The following is a 15,518-nucleotide window of genomic DNA, read 5'->3' on the forward strand; positions in this document are numbered from 1 at the left end:
GTGAGTGATAATGAGACTGACTGCAGACTTGTAATCAACAGCAGCAGATGACAAAAGATAATGGAATAGTCACTTTGAAATGTTAGTGTCAATAATGTCAATTTAGAATTCTCTAGCTGATAAAATTATTACTCAAAAGCATAAGGGAAATGGAGTGAGAGTGATATACAAAGTTGTAGAAAATTTTACCCACAGACCTTTGGTGAAAGAACTCCTAAAGAATGTGTTTCCTCAAGACAGAAATTAAGCCCAAAAGGAAAGCATGAGATACAAAAAACAAGCAATAAGAGAAAACATTGGTAAAATATGTTGGTAAATTGAATTAGATAATAACTATAAAAGCAGTAACAATGATGACTAATCAGTAGAGAATTTAAAATAAGAGGGAATTTAAAAATACTAGACTGTAATACATAGTTTATAGGAGGGGAATTTGAGAGTTAAAATGTTTTCTTTTGTTTGTTTAAGATCTTGAAAAGAAGGGGGAGATATTAACTAGCCTTTGATATTAAGTATAAATGTTAATATTTTAAGGGTAATCACTAAATTGAAACAGAAGGTATACATTTTAAATCAGTAGAAGTGTTTAGAAAAGTGAGTAAACTAAACAAAATTCAGTCAATCAATAAAACGGAAGGCAAGAAAGGAGAAAAAAGAAGCAAAGAAAAAGAAAGTGAAATAAATACAAAATGAGAATGTGGTAATAAATCCAAAGGTAGTCATCATAATTTAACAGAGAGGGCTAGTTTTCAGCAAAATCTGTTAAGTCTTTGGTAGTAATAGAATTGTGGTTGGGATACAGCTGCCCGGCTAGTGACCTCATTTTCCTGCTCCTTTGCTGCTAGCTACAGTCATGAAACTAAGTTCTGGCCATTGGGATACGAGCAGGTGAGAAGTGGGTCACTCACTTCTGGGTCTGGGCCTTAAGCAGTTGGGTTTGTGCTCCTTTATGCTCTCTTCTTCCTTCCTTAAACAGGGTCTCCCTAATCAGCTTTCACCCTGTAGATAAGGGCAATGCTCTAGAAATTGGAACGGCAATGTGGAGCAAAGGAGCCACCCCCAACAACCTGACCACTAATCCTGGCACTGTTCCATGAGAGAAAGCAACACTGTGTGTCTGGTGAGGCAGGGGGAAGGACCTTTCTTATAACAACTTTTTATTCTAATTAATAGACATGATAAATGAAAACAGATGAAAATAGACTACTAAAAGGCAGACTCTCAGAATGGGTCAATAATATAAAAATTCAAGTGTTATTTACAAGACACACTTAAAACGTAATGACTCAGACTGGTTTAAAATAAAGAGATGGAGAGATATTCTTGGCAACCACTAACAAAAATCTACAAAATAGAATCATACAAAACAGAATTTAAGGGAAAAAACAATGGATAGCTGTCACAGTCTGTTTCGGCTGCTATAAAAACATACCATAGACTGGGTGGCTAATAACAGAAATGTATTTCTTACAGCTCTGGAGGCTGAGAAGTCCAAGATGCAGATGTGTTGTCTGGTGAGGGCCCGTTTCCTCATAGTTAGCCATCTGCTCACTTTAACCTCACACGGCAGAAGGAGTGAGAAGTCTCTCTCTGGACCTCTTTTATAAGGGCACTAATCCCATTTATGAGGGCTCAACCCTCACGACCAAATAGTCTTCCAAAATCCCCACTTCCTAATACCATTCCTCTGGGAATGAGGATTTCAACATAGGAATTTTGGTGAGACATAAACATTCAGACCATAGAAACAGGCAAACATATAATGAATTGAACTGGGCAAACTGAGTTCGAGTCCTGGCTCTGAAGTTTATACAGTAGAACCTTGGGCAGATTGCTTTATTCCTTTGTAGCTTCAGTTTCCATTTCTATAAAAGGTGATAATGATATATCTTTTGCAGAACTGTCAGAATGAAATGAGATAATGCATGGGAAAACGATTTTCTATAAGCCACAAAAATACAATAACTCAAGGTACATCACATAATTAATTCATTCCACAAACACTGAGCACCTACTAATGTCAGGAACTGTACTGGGAACTAAGAAGACGAAAGTAAGTCTGTCATAACACTTGCCATCAGGAAGACTATACAGAAAAACTGAGTTTAATGAAGCCTTCTAAAGCATTATAATTGGGGGAGAGAGAGGCATTTAGTGTAGAGAAGTGCAGTGAAATCAGTTCTAACCTGAAGCAGGGTCAGAAACGATTTCATAAGGAATGTGACTCTCAGGGTGAATCTTGAAAGAGCAGGTAAACTTAGGCTGAGCAAGAGAAAGGACACTCCATGTGAGGGCACAGCATAAAAGTAAACAGGGAATGGTGGTGCAAGAGACTCAGTGTTTAAAGAGACTGCAGACTTAGGCTCTGGCTAAGATATCGGGACTTCACCCTGCAGGCTATGGGGAGCCATTGGCAGGGCTGATGTGGGGAATGACTTGGTCAAGAATTTGTATTTTAGAAGGCTTACTTCGGTCACAGCATGAGATGGCAAGGGTGGAGGTGCAACAAACTTACAGGCAGTGAGACTAATAAGGAGAGTAATGTAGTGTTTCAGGATCTTGAAACAAGAGACCTGAAACTAGGCAAAAAGCAGTGGAATGGAGGGAAGGCGATAGACAGAAATGATAGGTGCATGGATGGGCAGACAGCAGATGAGAGAAGGAAAAGCCTGGGATAATTTCCAGATTTCTCCTTTGGGTGACTAAGTGGATTGTGGTGACATTTACTGAGAATGAGACTAGAGAGAAAAGCCAGCTGGCAGGAAAGTTGAGTTCTGTTTTAGTCAAGTTGAGTTTAAGGCCGATGGGACATCTGGGTAGAGATTTCTGGTAAAAAGTTCGTTTTATAGAACTGGAGATGTGGGACAGACACGGAAATTTATGAGTTATCAGCACATGGTTGGTAATTGAAGCCATGTGCCTAGGCAGCATTAGAGACAAACTAAGGGCAAGACCATTTAGACGCTCCAACATGGAAGAGGTGGCTGAGCAAGAAAAGGTTAGGAAACACGGGGACAAAGGTGTCACAGAGCCAATGGAAGGGATGGTTTCAAGAATAAAAATCAGGGCCAGGCACATTGGCTCACTCCTGTAATCCCAGCATTTTGGGAGGCCCAGACCAAACGATCGCTTGAGGCCAGCTTGGGTAACATAGTGAGTCCCCCCTTGTCTCTACTAACAATGAAACAATTAGTTGGGCTTTGTGGCGCCCGCCTGTAGTCCCAGTACTGGAGAGGCTGAGGCGGGAGGATCGCTTGAGCCCAGGAGGTCGAGGATACAGGGAGCCATGATCGCGCCATTGCACTCCAGCTTGGGCGACAGAGCGAGATCCTGTCTGAAAATAAATAAGTAAATAAATAAATAAATAAATAAAATCTGATCAACAATGCAAACGCTGCAAATAAGTCAAGTAAGACGGGCATTGGAAAATATCCAATAGTTTAGGGGATTTTCAAAACCACGAAGTGACTTTTGTCAGTGCAGTCCCCGTGGAACAGCAGGCACAGAAGTCGGTTTGCAGGATCCTGAAGAATTAGAGGGCTGGGGACGGGCTAGATCAATTATGTGTTTTTGACTTGCCGATTTGTTTTTAAAATTTGTGAATGCATTTGACATGATGGCATGATTGAGGGCTCAGAAAAGATGCTGAAAGAACGAACCTGAAAGTCCAGGAGGGGGAATAAACTGTGTAAAGCCAGTCACACTTGGACTGGAACTAGATGAAAATCGCTTTCAATGCCAAGATGATCCGAAACGCTATCTGAAACGCTTTTTCAAAGGGCAGAAGGAGACTTGCTGTTTACTGAGCGCTGAGAGCCAGCCCATGTCCTAATTTGAGTCTAGGGATAAAACTGGAAGACAGATCGACTCCTTAGCCGGTTATTTCCATGAAAACGTTGATAATCAATTTAAAAAGCACTCCCTCAAGTTTAACCTCTCCTGTAGTTGGTAATCCATCTGCATTCTTTTGAACATCACAAGGAAGAAACCGTGCCCGGCGCAGCTTGCCCTGGAGCGTAGCTGGAGTGCCGCTGAGTTTTCGCTCCGCTGAAGCCGGTTACTGTCCAGTGGGATTTCGCTCAAGCCTCAGCACCCCCAGGAGGGGAGGCGCCTGCAGCGCGGGACGCCAGCGTTTGGAGGGAGGCGGGCGCGGGCTGCACCGGGAGACGGCGAGAGCGAGAGACAGGGGCGCTGGGAGGCGTCTCCCGGGACCCGCGTCTGCTCCCGTCGCCAGCGCGGTGGCCAGCCTAGCCCAGCCCAGCCCGGGCTTTCCTCGCCGCTCTCCGCGCGCCCGGCCCCGGGGGAGGCCGCTCCTCTCCGTGCGGCCGCCCGGCGCCCGTGACCACCCGGTGGCCGCTTTCGGTTCCGCGCCTTATAAGGCCTGACAGGGGGGTCACGTGCGTCCCGGGCCGCCCGCCGGGAGGAGGGGGCGGCGGGGGGGAGGGGCGGGTAGCGGGGAGGAAAAGGGGAGGGCGCCGGGGGCGGAGGAAGGAGCGAGGGGCGGATTCTGCGCCCGTGGGAGGCGGCGGCGGCGGCGGGGAGCGGACCGCTCGGAGCCGCGCAGGGGAGCGGGACCGTGGAGAAGGAGGAGGCGGCGGAGGAGGAAGGGACCGGTGCGGGGGCGGGAGAGCGCGGCGGAAGCCGGAGACGGCGGGTGGGCCGGTGGCTGGCCCCGGGCGGGGAGCCGGGGCGGCGGCGGCGGCGGCCGAGAGGGACCGCGGCGAGGGAAGCGCATCCAGCAGCCCCGGCGCAGCGGCGGCGGCGGGGACCCGGGTCTGCGCGCCCGGGCGGCCGGCGGGCGCGGGCCGGCGCGATGGAGCCGCAGCACGTGCGCCCCGCGCCCGGCGCCCGCAGCCCAGCGTGGGAGGAACCGGTGGGTACCGCGCCCGCGCCCACCCCCTCCCGCTTCTCCTCTGCTCCCCCCGCCCGGGCCGGGTTCCGTTCAGGAAATGGCCCGGGATGAGGTCCCCAGCTGCTTCCCAGCCGGGGCAGCGCTTCCTCCGCCGCCCGGGCTCCTCCTCGCGCGCCGCCTGGAGCGCCTTTGTCCGGCTGATCGAGGCTCTCCCCGAGGAACCTCTGGCGAACCGCTGGCGACGGCCCTGCGAGGACCGTTTCCCGGCTTCACCGACTCCTCAACTTTTCACTTGCTTTGAGACCGTGGAATGTAGGCGGGGGAGAGGAGAAGCCAGGCTGCGCGGTCGGCGTGGGGAGTCGGAGAAGCCCGGTTTTCCCTGTCGAGACCGCGCCCTGGTCGTCACCTGGGCGCGCAGGTTCCCGGGGACCCGCGCCTGGAGAGGCTGAGCGCGGCGCGGAGCCCAGAACCACGCCTCCGACTCCTTCCTGCCGCTAAAGCTTGGGCGTCTGGAGGGTGCAACGGGTTTTGCCGGGGACGAAGCAGAAAGCTGACTTCGCTTTCGCCTGGGATTTCGCTGCACACGCAACGCGGAGGTTGAGTAATTTTAGGAGCCAAGAGTAGTGTGTGTGCGTGTCTTATGTGTGCGAGGATAAGGAGGAAGAGACCGGGGGGCTTTGGATTTGTTCCCTCAAACTCCCTCAACTTCCTTCTTTCTTCCGATTCAAACAGAACCGTCTCACATCCCTCCAGGGATTCCACCCCGGAATCCCCCCTCTCACTCAGAGCTCTGGAAGCCTGTGTGGGCTGCCTTTTCCCTGGCGTCGAATTTTGGCTCTCCACGCCCTGCCTCGATATTTGCTACTCCTTCTTGGTTGACATTCTGAGCCGGTCTGAAAAGCCCCGTCCGATATTTCTGGCCTCACCCGTGTTCCGGTCAACGTGTTCGGATGCTGTTTTCCCAGGGACTCTCCGAGTCTGCTCAGGCCAGCCCTCTGCCTGTTGAGAGCCGCTAGATCAGGTGCCAGGGTTGGCTGTCCTTTTTCTTTTATAGTATATACGCTCTCAGCTCCTTTGCCCAGAGTACCTCCTTTGCCCAGAGTACGTTTCTCGGCCTGATTCCTGACCTTTCAGAAGCGTCCTTCGACTCTGATCCCTCTGCATCTGCAGCTGTCTTTGCTTTCGTGAATTTGAACATGTCGTCAGGTTGCCCATCTGCTCATGTTTCTTCCATTGTGGTTATCACGGGGGCTTAAGCTAGTCTCCAAATTAAAAATAAAATCCAGTTTTGAAGTTTAAATCAAAGATCATTGAGAACTAAATTCAGTGACTTTACTTTTAAACTTTCCTGTAGGAACCTGGATACTTTAAGCCAACACCAATCACAATGGAAATATCCGGGTGTATGTATTTTCCTTTAGGCTGCTGATGTCAGAACTACTTGACATTTAGAAAATTAGAGAATTTTTTTTTTTTTTTTGCTTCTCAAAAGTGACAAGTAAAATGCTCATTTATTTTCCACAGAAAGTATTCAGTTTCCAATCTTGGCACTGGAGCTTTTAAAACTAGAGCCCTAACATAAATATGTGAATGGACTGCAATACTTTATTCAGACTGCAGAACCATCTTTTAAAAATTAGGTTTATTTTCTGTAAACACTGAAGGCCTTTTCATTTGCTCTGCACCTATTTTCATTCCGCACCTATTATGTTCCAGGACTGTTGGATAGCAGTTACCAACAACAGAGAAACAGATCCTTGACCTCAGAAAGCTAACGTTCTTAACTAAACAGAATGTCTTGTTTCATATATGTTAATGGTTTACAATCAGAAAGTCACAAAAAATACATTCAGAGATCATGGGTATGTGGCATAAAATAATACTTTTTACAAGCGACTTTATTCTAAACCCTGTGGTCGTACAGAGATGACCAAGTCCACCGAAGAACTAATGAAGGGAATTTTCATTTAACTTCTTAAAAAAGACAATTTATCCAAATTACTAAAGTGGCATATAAAGATAAATGTGGGATACATTAGGGAAAAAAGTAGTGTTTAAATGTTAAACCTTTCAGGCATTTGGAGCAAGGGGGAAAGGGCTGGAGAGACAGTTTAAATATGTTTTGAAGGGACACAAAATCCATCAAAATTGGGGATTCGTGACCTTTTTTGGGGTCAGCAATCCCTTTAAGAATCTGATCAAAGCTATGGACCCTCTTTCCCTCAAACATGCACTTATGTGACATATATGTTACATACATGTTTTATGTATGTATTTATGTGTGTGTATATATAAAAAACATTTTAATACAATTTCAAGAGTACCACAGATTTCTTTAAGACCAATCTGTGGATCCTCAAAGACCTCAGGTTAGGAATACCTGCTTTGACTTGGACTCCATTTCAAAGTTTTTTTTTTTTATTTAAAAACTTTTTTTTTTTTTTTGAGACAGGGGCTTGCTCTGTTGCCCAGGCTGGAGTACAGTGGTGTGATCGTAGCTCACTGCAGCCAGGAGGGATCCTCCCGCCTCAGCCTCCCGAGTAGCTAGACTACAGGCACATGCCACCATGCTGGGCTCATTTTGGATTTTTTTGTAGAGGTGGGATCTGCCCAGGCTGGTCTCAAACTTGTGGCCTTAAGGGATCCTCCTGACATGGCATCCCAAAGAGCTAGGATTACAGGTCAGAGTTATGTAAAATTTGCTTTTTAAATTCAAATATAGGCAACTTAATGCTTTACCATAAAAGTATGCTCATTTACATTTATGAAAAGGAATGCTCAATACTGAACAATATTGAATACGCTTAATATTCATTCTGTTCAATAATGAACAGATCCTGTTGCATTATCCCTTACTGGATAACATAAGGGCATGTACATATAACAATAGCATGCATGTAACCATTTACTCTCCTCACTGTTTGAAACAGTGTCTCACTGTGTCACCCAGGCTGGAGTGCAGGGGCCTGATTCTCAGCTTACTGCAACCTTTGCCTCCTGGGCTCAAGCAATTCTCCTACCTCAGCCTCCCGAGTAGCTGGGACTATAGGTGCTTGCCACCATGCTGGGCTAATTTTGGCATTTTCTTGTATAGATGGGCGTGGTGGTGCGCACCTAGCTATGTTGCCCAGACTGGCCTTGAACTCCTGGGCTCAAGCGATCTGCCCACCTCAGCCTCCTAACGTGCTGGGATTACTGGCATGAGCTACTGCATCTGGCCTCTCCTTATTCATTTTTGATGGAACCTAAAACATGATGGTGTGATTCTGCATGGAACTATTCAGGCAGAAGAGTAAACACAGTATCAGGAATTGATGCTGACAAACAGTAAAGAGAAGAGCACTTCTTTCTTTTTTTTCTTTTTTCTTTCTTTTTTTTTTTTTTTTTTTTTGAGACAGTCTCACTCTGTTGCCCAGGCTGGAGTGCAGTAGCGCCATCTTGGCTCACTGCAACCTCCGCCTCCCGGATTCAAGCGATTCTCCTGCCTCAGCCTTCTGAGTAGCTGGGATTACAGGCGCGTGCCACCATGCCTGGCTAATTTTTTGTCTTTTTAGTAGAGATGGGGGTTTCACCTTGTTAGCCAGGATGGACTCGATTTCCTGACCTTGTGATCCGCTCGCCTTGGCCTCCCAAAGTTTTGGGATTACAGGCGTGAGCCACCGCGCCTGGCCCAGCACTTCTTTCTTAAAACGCAGCCATGTTGAGCTGTTGCTGAACTTTACGACACGATTGGGAGATGAACTGAAGTTAGTTAGTTAAGCGAACCATTTAAATAAACGATCAGCCTTATCATTCTGGCTAAGTCATTGGGCCTAAAGAAGGTAAATTTTAGCATTCTAAGTTTCTGTGTATTTTCTTTAAGGCTAGCTTTGAAATGCAATCAAATTTCAGTGGAAATAGAGACATAACCTAAATTTCTAATCAATTAAAAAATACTTTAGTGGTGGGCATGGGTGGGTAGAAAGATATTTAGCCAAACAAGCCTTACTGGGGAGAAAATAGGTAGTTAGAATTCTAGCCAACACTTCAAAAATGTGGAAGTATTTACAAAGTAGTCCTTAGTTGGGGGATGCTAGAGTACACTTACTAAAATTTGCTTTTGGTGCTGTGGCTCATGCCTGTAATCCCAACATTTTGGGAGGCCAAAGTGGGAGGATCTCTTGAGGCCAGGAGTTTGAGACCAGCCTGGGGAAGATGACCAGACGCTGTGTCTAAAAAACAACAACAACAACAACAAAACTAGCCAGGCCTGGTGATGCATGTCTGTAGTCCCAGCTATCCTGTGACTACCCTGGGAGGCTGATGCCAGAGGAGCCTTTGAGCCCAGAGTTTAAGGACGCAGTGAGCTGTGATTGGCCATTGCACTCCAGCCTGGGCAAGAGAGCAAGACTTTGTCTCTAAAAAAAGAAAAAAAAAATTGGCTTTATTTTGAAATGGTTTTATACTAGTTAGCGCTGATAAAACTATCTAGGTCGAAAGGAAAATTAGGAAGGAAAGAGTTTCAAAGGATAGGGCCAAAATGTAAATGAGAGTTTATAAACATCTTTGCATTAGGTCTAGATGATGAAAGGTTTTTGCCTCAGTTACAAGGATGACCATATGTATATGCAGTTAATATCACAATTAATCCCCAAATCTTTTTCATTCAGGTAACAACTAAGGAAATGGTAATAAGTTAAAAGTTTTGAATGTTAAATTCTTAATATGTAGCAAATAGCGTGTTCTTAAGTTTTAATTAAAGCAGCTTCTCAATGCCTGTACTTGGTCAACCTGCAGTATTCTTTGATTGCATGGTTCCTTATTGATTAGGAACACAAGTCCTAGAACACTTTGAGCTCTTCAGGATATAAAATGTAACATTCTGCGTATTTATGGTATAATATTTAAGATAAAACCATAGAATATGTGAGATTTGAAAGTTGCCAATGGGTATAAAACCCCTTTGTTATGAGTAGTGTTCAGTAAAAATATAATTCAAAATACCTCTGTAGAAAATAATACACTAATATTCATAAAGTTGGCATGAAATTTGGCTGTGACTTACACATCTTCAGTCTAATAGGTGTTCTTTGTTTTAATGGGCCAGGATCTCTATTTAGTAAAAACCTAATTTAGGGGTAGCTACCACCTATTTCCATTCATCCTAAATGCAGTGTCTATAAAGCTTATGTTGAAGTCTTTAATAGTGTGTGTGTCATATGTTCTGAACAGAGATTTCAAAGTAACAATAAAAATGTAAGATGCATCTAAGCAATTATTGAAAAATCTGAAATCAGTAAGGAAAAGATCAAGGAATTCTTATAAATCAAATAAATAATGTAAGATACCACATATTTGAAATTGTTTCAGTTGCTATTTTGAGCTACATGGTTGAAATGGTTGGAAAGATTGAGACCTTGACCTTGTAGTACTTTTAAGGAAGGTGAAGTACATTGCAGGTACACAGTTCACAAATTAGATATTCATTCTAAAAACTTCTAATTTAAAAATAAGACCGAGAAGAGGCTGGTAAGTCAGGTATCTTAAATAATGGATTCGTTGAAACTGGGTCTTCAGAAGAGGTGATTGCAGAAGTGCAAAGCTGGCTCTGAGGTTAAATCTTTATGAGAAAGGAATACCTTTACTTTGAGGTATTAATGGCTCAGCTCTGGGATATGAAACCTTTTAAGTATCTTTAAGCAATCAGTGTTTGAATCAAAGAGTGAGATGTGTAATCTGACCTGTTAAAATCACAAAATCAGGCTGGGCATTAGATAATGCCTTTCAGTTTAATCACTCGCTGCCCGGATTCTGGAAAATGTTGCTGTATAAAACACATAACATATGAATAGAAGTATATGGTAACTGATAGACTTTTGTTATACAGTGTGATAAAGTGAATAGAACATTAGAGTAGTAACTGCATGATTTTGACTTTGGTCCCAGTTTGTCATTTGGGGCCTTAGTTTCTTTGCATTAAAAGAGAGGACTAAACTAAGTTTATTCTTTCAAAAGATCCCTTACTAGGTGTCCTTGTCTACACTTCCAAAATATTGGACTTGTTCATGACCAAACAGGTGGGAATGAAGGCCATTATTTTGATTATTTTTCTCTTTTAAGAATTTCCTGAAATATGTTCTTTGTAGATAAAGAATTACATATTTGTAGAGCTCTAAGCGCTCTTAAAATTCATTTTGCCCAACTCCTTCCTTTCCTAAAGGAGACAACAGAAGCTGCAGAAATAGCCTCTCTGTTATTATTACATAGCAGCAGTCTCCTGTCTTTAAATATTTGAACTAAACATATTTTACATTTTAATGAATTTAATTTACAATGTGATGTCCAGTATTGGGATTGCATACTATTTCTTAAAACTTCTTAGAACTGTTAGCTCTGATAAATCAAATTTCTTGTTGGGAGTAAGACTGCAAGTTAAAAAAAAAATAGAACCTTAAAGGTCATGTCAACTGAAAAAATACGAAAGGAATGGGTACTGAAAGGCTTGAACATGATAACAGAGATTGAATGCTTTCTCCAGGTGGAGAGACTCCACAGTCTGGCAGGCACTTTTTGTCCTATTTAAAAATATAGCTAACACCAGTTCGGTGTTCTCTTTGGATGACAAGAGGGATCTGTCGTTTTAATGTCTTCTCTCGCAGCCCCCTCACACCTGTGAGGCTTCTTTGACGTTGAGCGTGCACAACCCGCTGCCAGTCCGCGGTTCCCAAGTGCCCGCGCAGCCAGCTTGCAGGGGAGTTGTGCGCGGTGGCTACAGCCTGTTGATCCCATTTCCTCCTGCTCTAGTCCGGGCTAGGGAGTGGCTCTGCCAGGATTTCCAAGGCTTTTTGTCTCGGGTACTGGTGTTCGCATGGCTCGAGTGTATTGTTTTCTTCCAGGCAATCTCGGTTAGCGCTTCAGCTTAGACACTTCTTGTGCGTTCTGTCGTTTTGGGCTGCGTGTACTCTCTTGTTTCTGCGCTTTCTCCACGCCCTTCCCAGTTTCCTGTTAGCCGAAGGGGATCGCTCTTTCTGAACGAAAAGTTCTCAGAGCGGAGCTGAACCTCCCGGAAAATGCTCTTCTCTTCCGTATGCGCCGGATGGGGGTGGGGGTGGGCCAGAAACTGAACGCCGCAGTCAGGAGAGCTGAGAGGACCTGACGGCCCTGGCGGAGGCGGGAGAGGTACGGTCCTCGGAGTGAGGCTGGGGGTCGGGAGACCGACGAGGGGCAGCGCCCGACTGTCTTGGTGGCAGAGGGGACTTTTATTCAGCTGGAACCGCGCGGCGAGGCCCAAGTGTTTCTGGAGAGATTCGGGGTCCAGGAGGTGGGTGCACCCAAGGGTGCCGGGAGGAAGCTCCAGGTTTCCATTCTTCCCCAGGGATCGGTGTTGCCCCTGCTGTCCAGAAGTGAGAGAGGGTGTGCGGGCATCGCCACTGCGGTGTGGGCTGCAGAGGTTTCCTGCCTCCCCCACCCTCCTGTCCATCCTGGGGACCCCAGACCTCAGAGGGAGTGGGAGATGTTGCTCCAAACCCTGTCACCCCATCCTCTCTACCCGCGCTGGTCCTATCCGAGGCTGGGTGCGCAGGGGTCCCAGGCGGGCGGGGGTCTATGACCCCTGCGCTCCACCGTGGCCGCCGCTCCGGCGGGAATCGGGCGGAGGAGCCGGGTGGACCCCTTCCTGGAGGGCGCCTGCCCCGGGCGACCCTTCCCCCGCGGGGGTAGCTGGGGAAACGGAAGATGGCGGCGGCGGCCGGGCACGGGGTTCCGTGCTCCGCTCGGGCAAAACCCACCCGCTGACCGCCGCCGCCGCCCCCGCCGGGCGGTGCTGTGTCCCCACAGGAGTCGGAGAGGATGGCAGGGGCCGGAGGCCAGCACCACCCTCCGGGCGCCGCTGGAGGAGCGGCCGCCGGAGCCGGCGCCGCGGTCACCTCTGCCGCTGCCTCGGCGGGGCCGGGAGAGGATTCGTCTGACAGCGAAGCGGAGCAAGAGGGACCCCAGAAACTGATCCGCAAAGTGTCCACCTCGGGGCAGATCCGGACCAAGGTAGGGCGGAGGAGGCGGGCCTGAGGGCCGCGTGGAAAGCGGGAGGTGGAGAGGGCGCGGGGGCGCTGGAACGCGCCGGGCGATCCCAGGAAGGCGGGGAAGGCGGGGATGGTGGGGCGGGGCCTGGGGCGCGGGCGGGGCGGGGGGGGCGGGGCCCGGGGGCGCTGGACCGCGGTGCTGCGGGACGGATTCCCGGCGGCAGCGCGGGAGGCTGCAAGCCTGGGCTCCCAGGGAGTTCGGCTGACAGAGGCGGGTGCAGGGAACCCGCGGCTCGGCGGGAGCGTGGGAAAAAGCTGACGCGCAGTTGCGAGTTCCTACTTAGGGAACTTAAAAGGAGAGTTTCAATTTTTCTTCCCTGCCGTTCGGGGGAGCGTGCGCATGTGCTGGCCAACCAGCCTGCGCTGCAGTGAGCCCTGCTGCTTTCCCCCTTAGGCCCACTCAGAGGGTGGGTGGAAGGTGACACCAGTCAGCCTTTCCTGTCCCTCTGCTTCCTGCTGCGGTCTGAAAGGCAGAAGCCCCGAGGCAGGCAAGTGGGACATGGTGTTCGCGGCTTAACCGCACCCCGCGTGGCTCCAAGGGCTGGCCAGGCTTTCGTGTCGCAGGTTCCCGCCAAGTGCAGGGTTCAGAACCATGCGTCCATGGTTCTTTTTAATAATGAAAAGTTACCTCTGTGCTATGTGGACATTAGGATGGTGTGTTACTCTTGTTAATGGAGCTTGTGCTGTCGACCTGTGAGGTCTCAAAGTTAATTTTTTAATTTGATCATGAACATACACAAAGCAAATGCTTGTGGATATTAAAGGATTTTCATGTATTCTAATTTTCATCGTGGTTTAAAAATCTTCACAGAGTGAGTCTGTTATCAGTAGGGAAATTTAACGAGGAATTTGAAAACGGAACCAACAAAATCATTGGCTTGGGATACCGTTTTTAAAAATAAATTTGCAAAAAATTCATTCTACACCTATTTTTATGAAAAATTTTCCCTAAGGTCAATGAACTCCTGTTTGGAAACATAATTTTTATTCAATGCCTGTGGAGGCCGGTCACGGTGGCTCATGCCTGTAATCCCAGCACTTTGGGAGGCCGAGGCAGGGAGATCACTTGAGGCCAGGAGTTCCAGACCAGCCTGGCCAACATGGTGAAACCCCATCTCTGTTAAAAATACAAAAATTAGCTGGGCTTTGGGGCGTGCACCTGTGATCCCAGCTCCTCGGGAGGCTGAGGCAGGAGAATCGCTTGAACCCGGGAGGCGGAGGTTGCAGCGAGCAGAGATTGCGCCACTTCACTCTAGCTTGAGTGACAAAAAAAGCAGCTAGTGGATTAATGTTTGTAGTAGCCTGCTTCCTTATTTTCTGAAATATATATGTGTAAGAACAACAGACAAGAACAACTGTTGACAAGATGCACTTACTACAGAGTTAGGGATTCAGTCACTTTAGTTAAGAGTACATCTTGTAACTCCTTTTAATAGTGACGTTTTTGAGTTTGTAGTAAATTAAGAATATGGCATTTAATGTGTTTTTGTAAGATTAAGGCTTTTAAAAAGTTAGGGACTTTCCTAAAAGTGTTTTTAATATTTCAAATCTTAATTCTGAAAAAAGTTCATAAACTGTGTTAATGATGGGCAAAATGGCAGGTAAAAAAAAAAAAAAAAAATTGTATAGAGGCCGGGCATGGTGGCTCACGCCTGTAATCCCAGCACTTTGGGAGAACAAGGTACCTGAGGATCACTTGAGCCCAGGAGTTCAAGGCTGCAGTGAACTGAGATCGTGCCATTGCACTCCAACCTGGGCAATGAAGCGAGACTGTCTCTTAAACAAATAAGCAAACAAACGTGTATGTTACATATTTATATGAAATGGTCAAAATTCCATGCATACTTATATCAGGATTAACTAGTAGATTTATACTGTTCGAAAGAAAACTTAGAGATGGCTCTAAATTGAATTGAATCACGTCAAACAACAAATTTGTTGGGAGTACCACTATATTTTATAGGTTTCATGCACTCGTTGTAATAGCTAAGATTATATGCTTATGGAGACTACAAGTAAATTTAAAAAGCACATTATTTGTGATTTTCTATCTGACTTTATAATAAAAACATTTAGCACATACATTTTGCCATGAGAGATCATTTTTGATTATGAAATGAAATATTGCTTGAATTTCAAAAGTGTATTGAATGTCAGAAATTCAGCATTTTACACTTTCTCATATGTTAGAGTGCATGTAAGTTCATCAACATTTTCATATATGAACACTTGAGATCAGGGTATAAGATTTCTGAGACCAGTGAGCTTCAACCTCATACCCCACCTCCTGCAATTGGACTGTTCATGTATGTCACAGACTTCATCATTTACATCTTTTATCACATATACTGATTCTCGGGGAAGAAAGTGAGAGCAATAGGGGGAATTTATAGAATGAGAACTACTAAATTTAACGTTGGTTCCCAGTCTTCAGTTATGATTCAGATGAGAATCAAGGGAAGGACCTTTAGAATGGCCATCATTAAAAAAGCAGGAAACAACAGGTGCTGGAGAGGATGTGGAGAAATAGGAACACTTTTACACTGTTGGTGGGACTGTAAACTAGTTCAACCATTGTGGAAGTCAGTGTGGCGATTCCTCAGGGATCT

The 15,518-nt window shown here is 46.3% G+C and overlaps 1 protein-coding gene across 2 annotated transcripts in view; it reads left to right on the plus strand.

The window, feature by feature from the left end:
• The first annotated feature begins 4,663 nt into the window (after window positions 1–4,663).
• DGKH (diacylglycerol kinase eta) overlaps window positions 4,664–15,518 on the plus strand; it is a 193,962-nt gene continuing 183,107 nt past the window's right edge. Inside the window, exons 1-2 of one of the 2 annotated variants that reach the window (XM_032150777.2) lie at window positions 4,664–4,873; window positions 12,668–12,871. In XM_032150777.2, coding sequence (XP_032006668.1) covers window positions 4,814–4,873; window positions 12,668–12,871 — 264 coding nt within the window. In that variant the 5' untranslated portion in view covers window positions 4,664–4,813. The remainder of the gene's footprint in view (window positions 4,874–12,667; window positions 12,872–15,518) is intronic. The other variant, XM_032150772.2, reaches the window with a different exon arrangement.

This window comes from Hylobates moloch, unplaced genomic scaffold (assembly GCF_009828535.3).
Source record: "Hylobates moloch isolate HMO894 unplaced genomic scaffold, HMol_V3 SCAFFOLD_4, whole genome shotgun sequence".
In the NCBI taxonomy this organism is placed as follows: Eukaryota; Metazoa; Chordata; class Mammalia; order Primates; family Hylobatidae; genus Hylobates; species Hylobates moloch.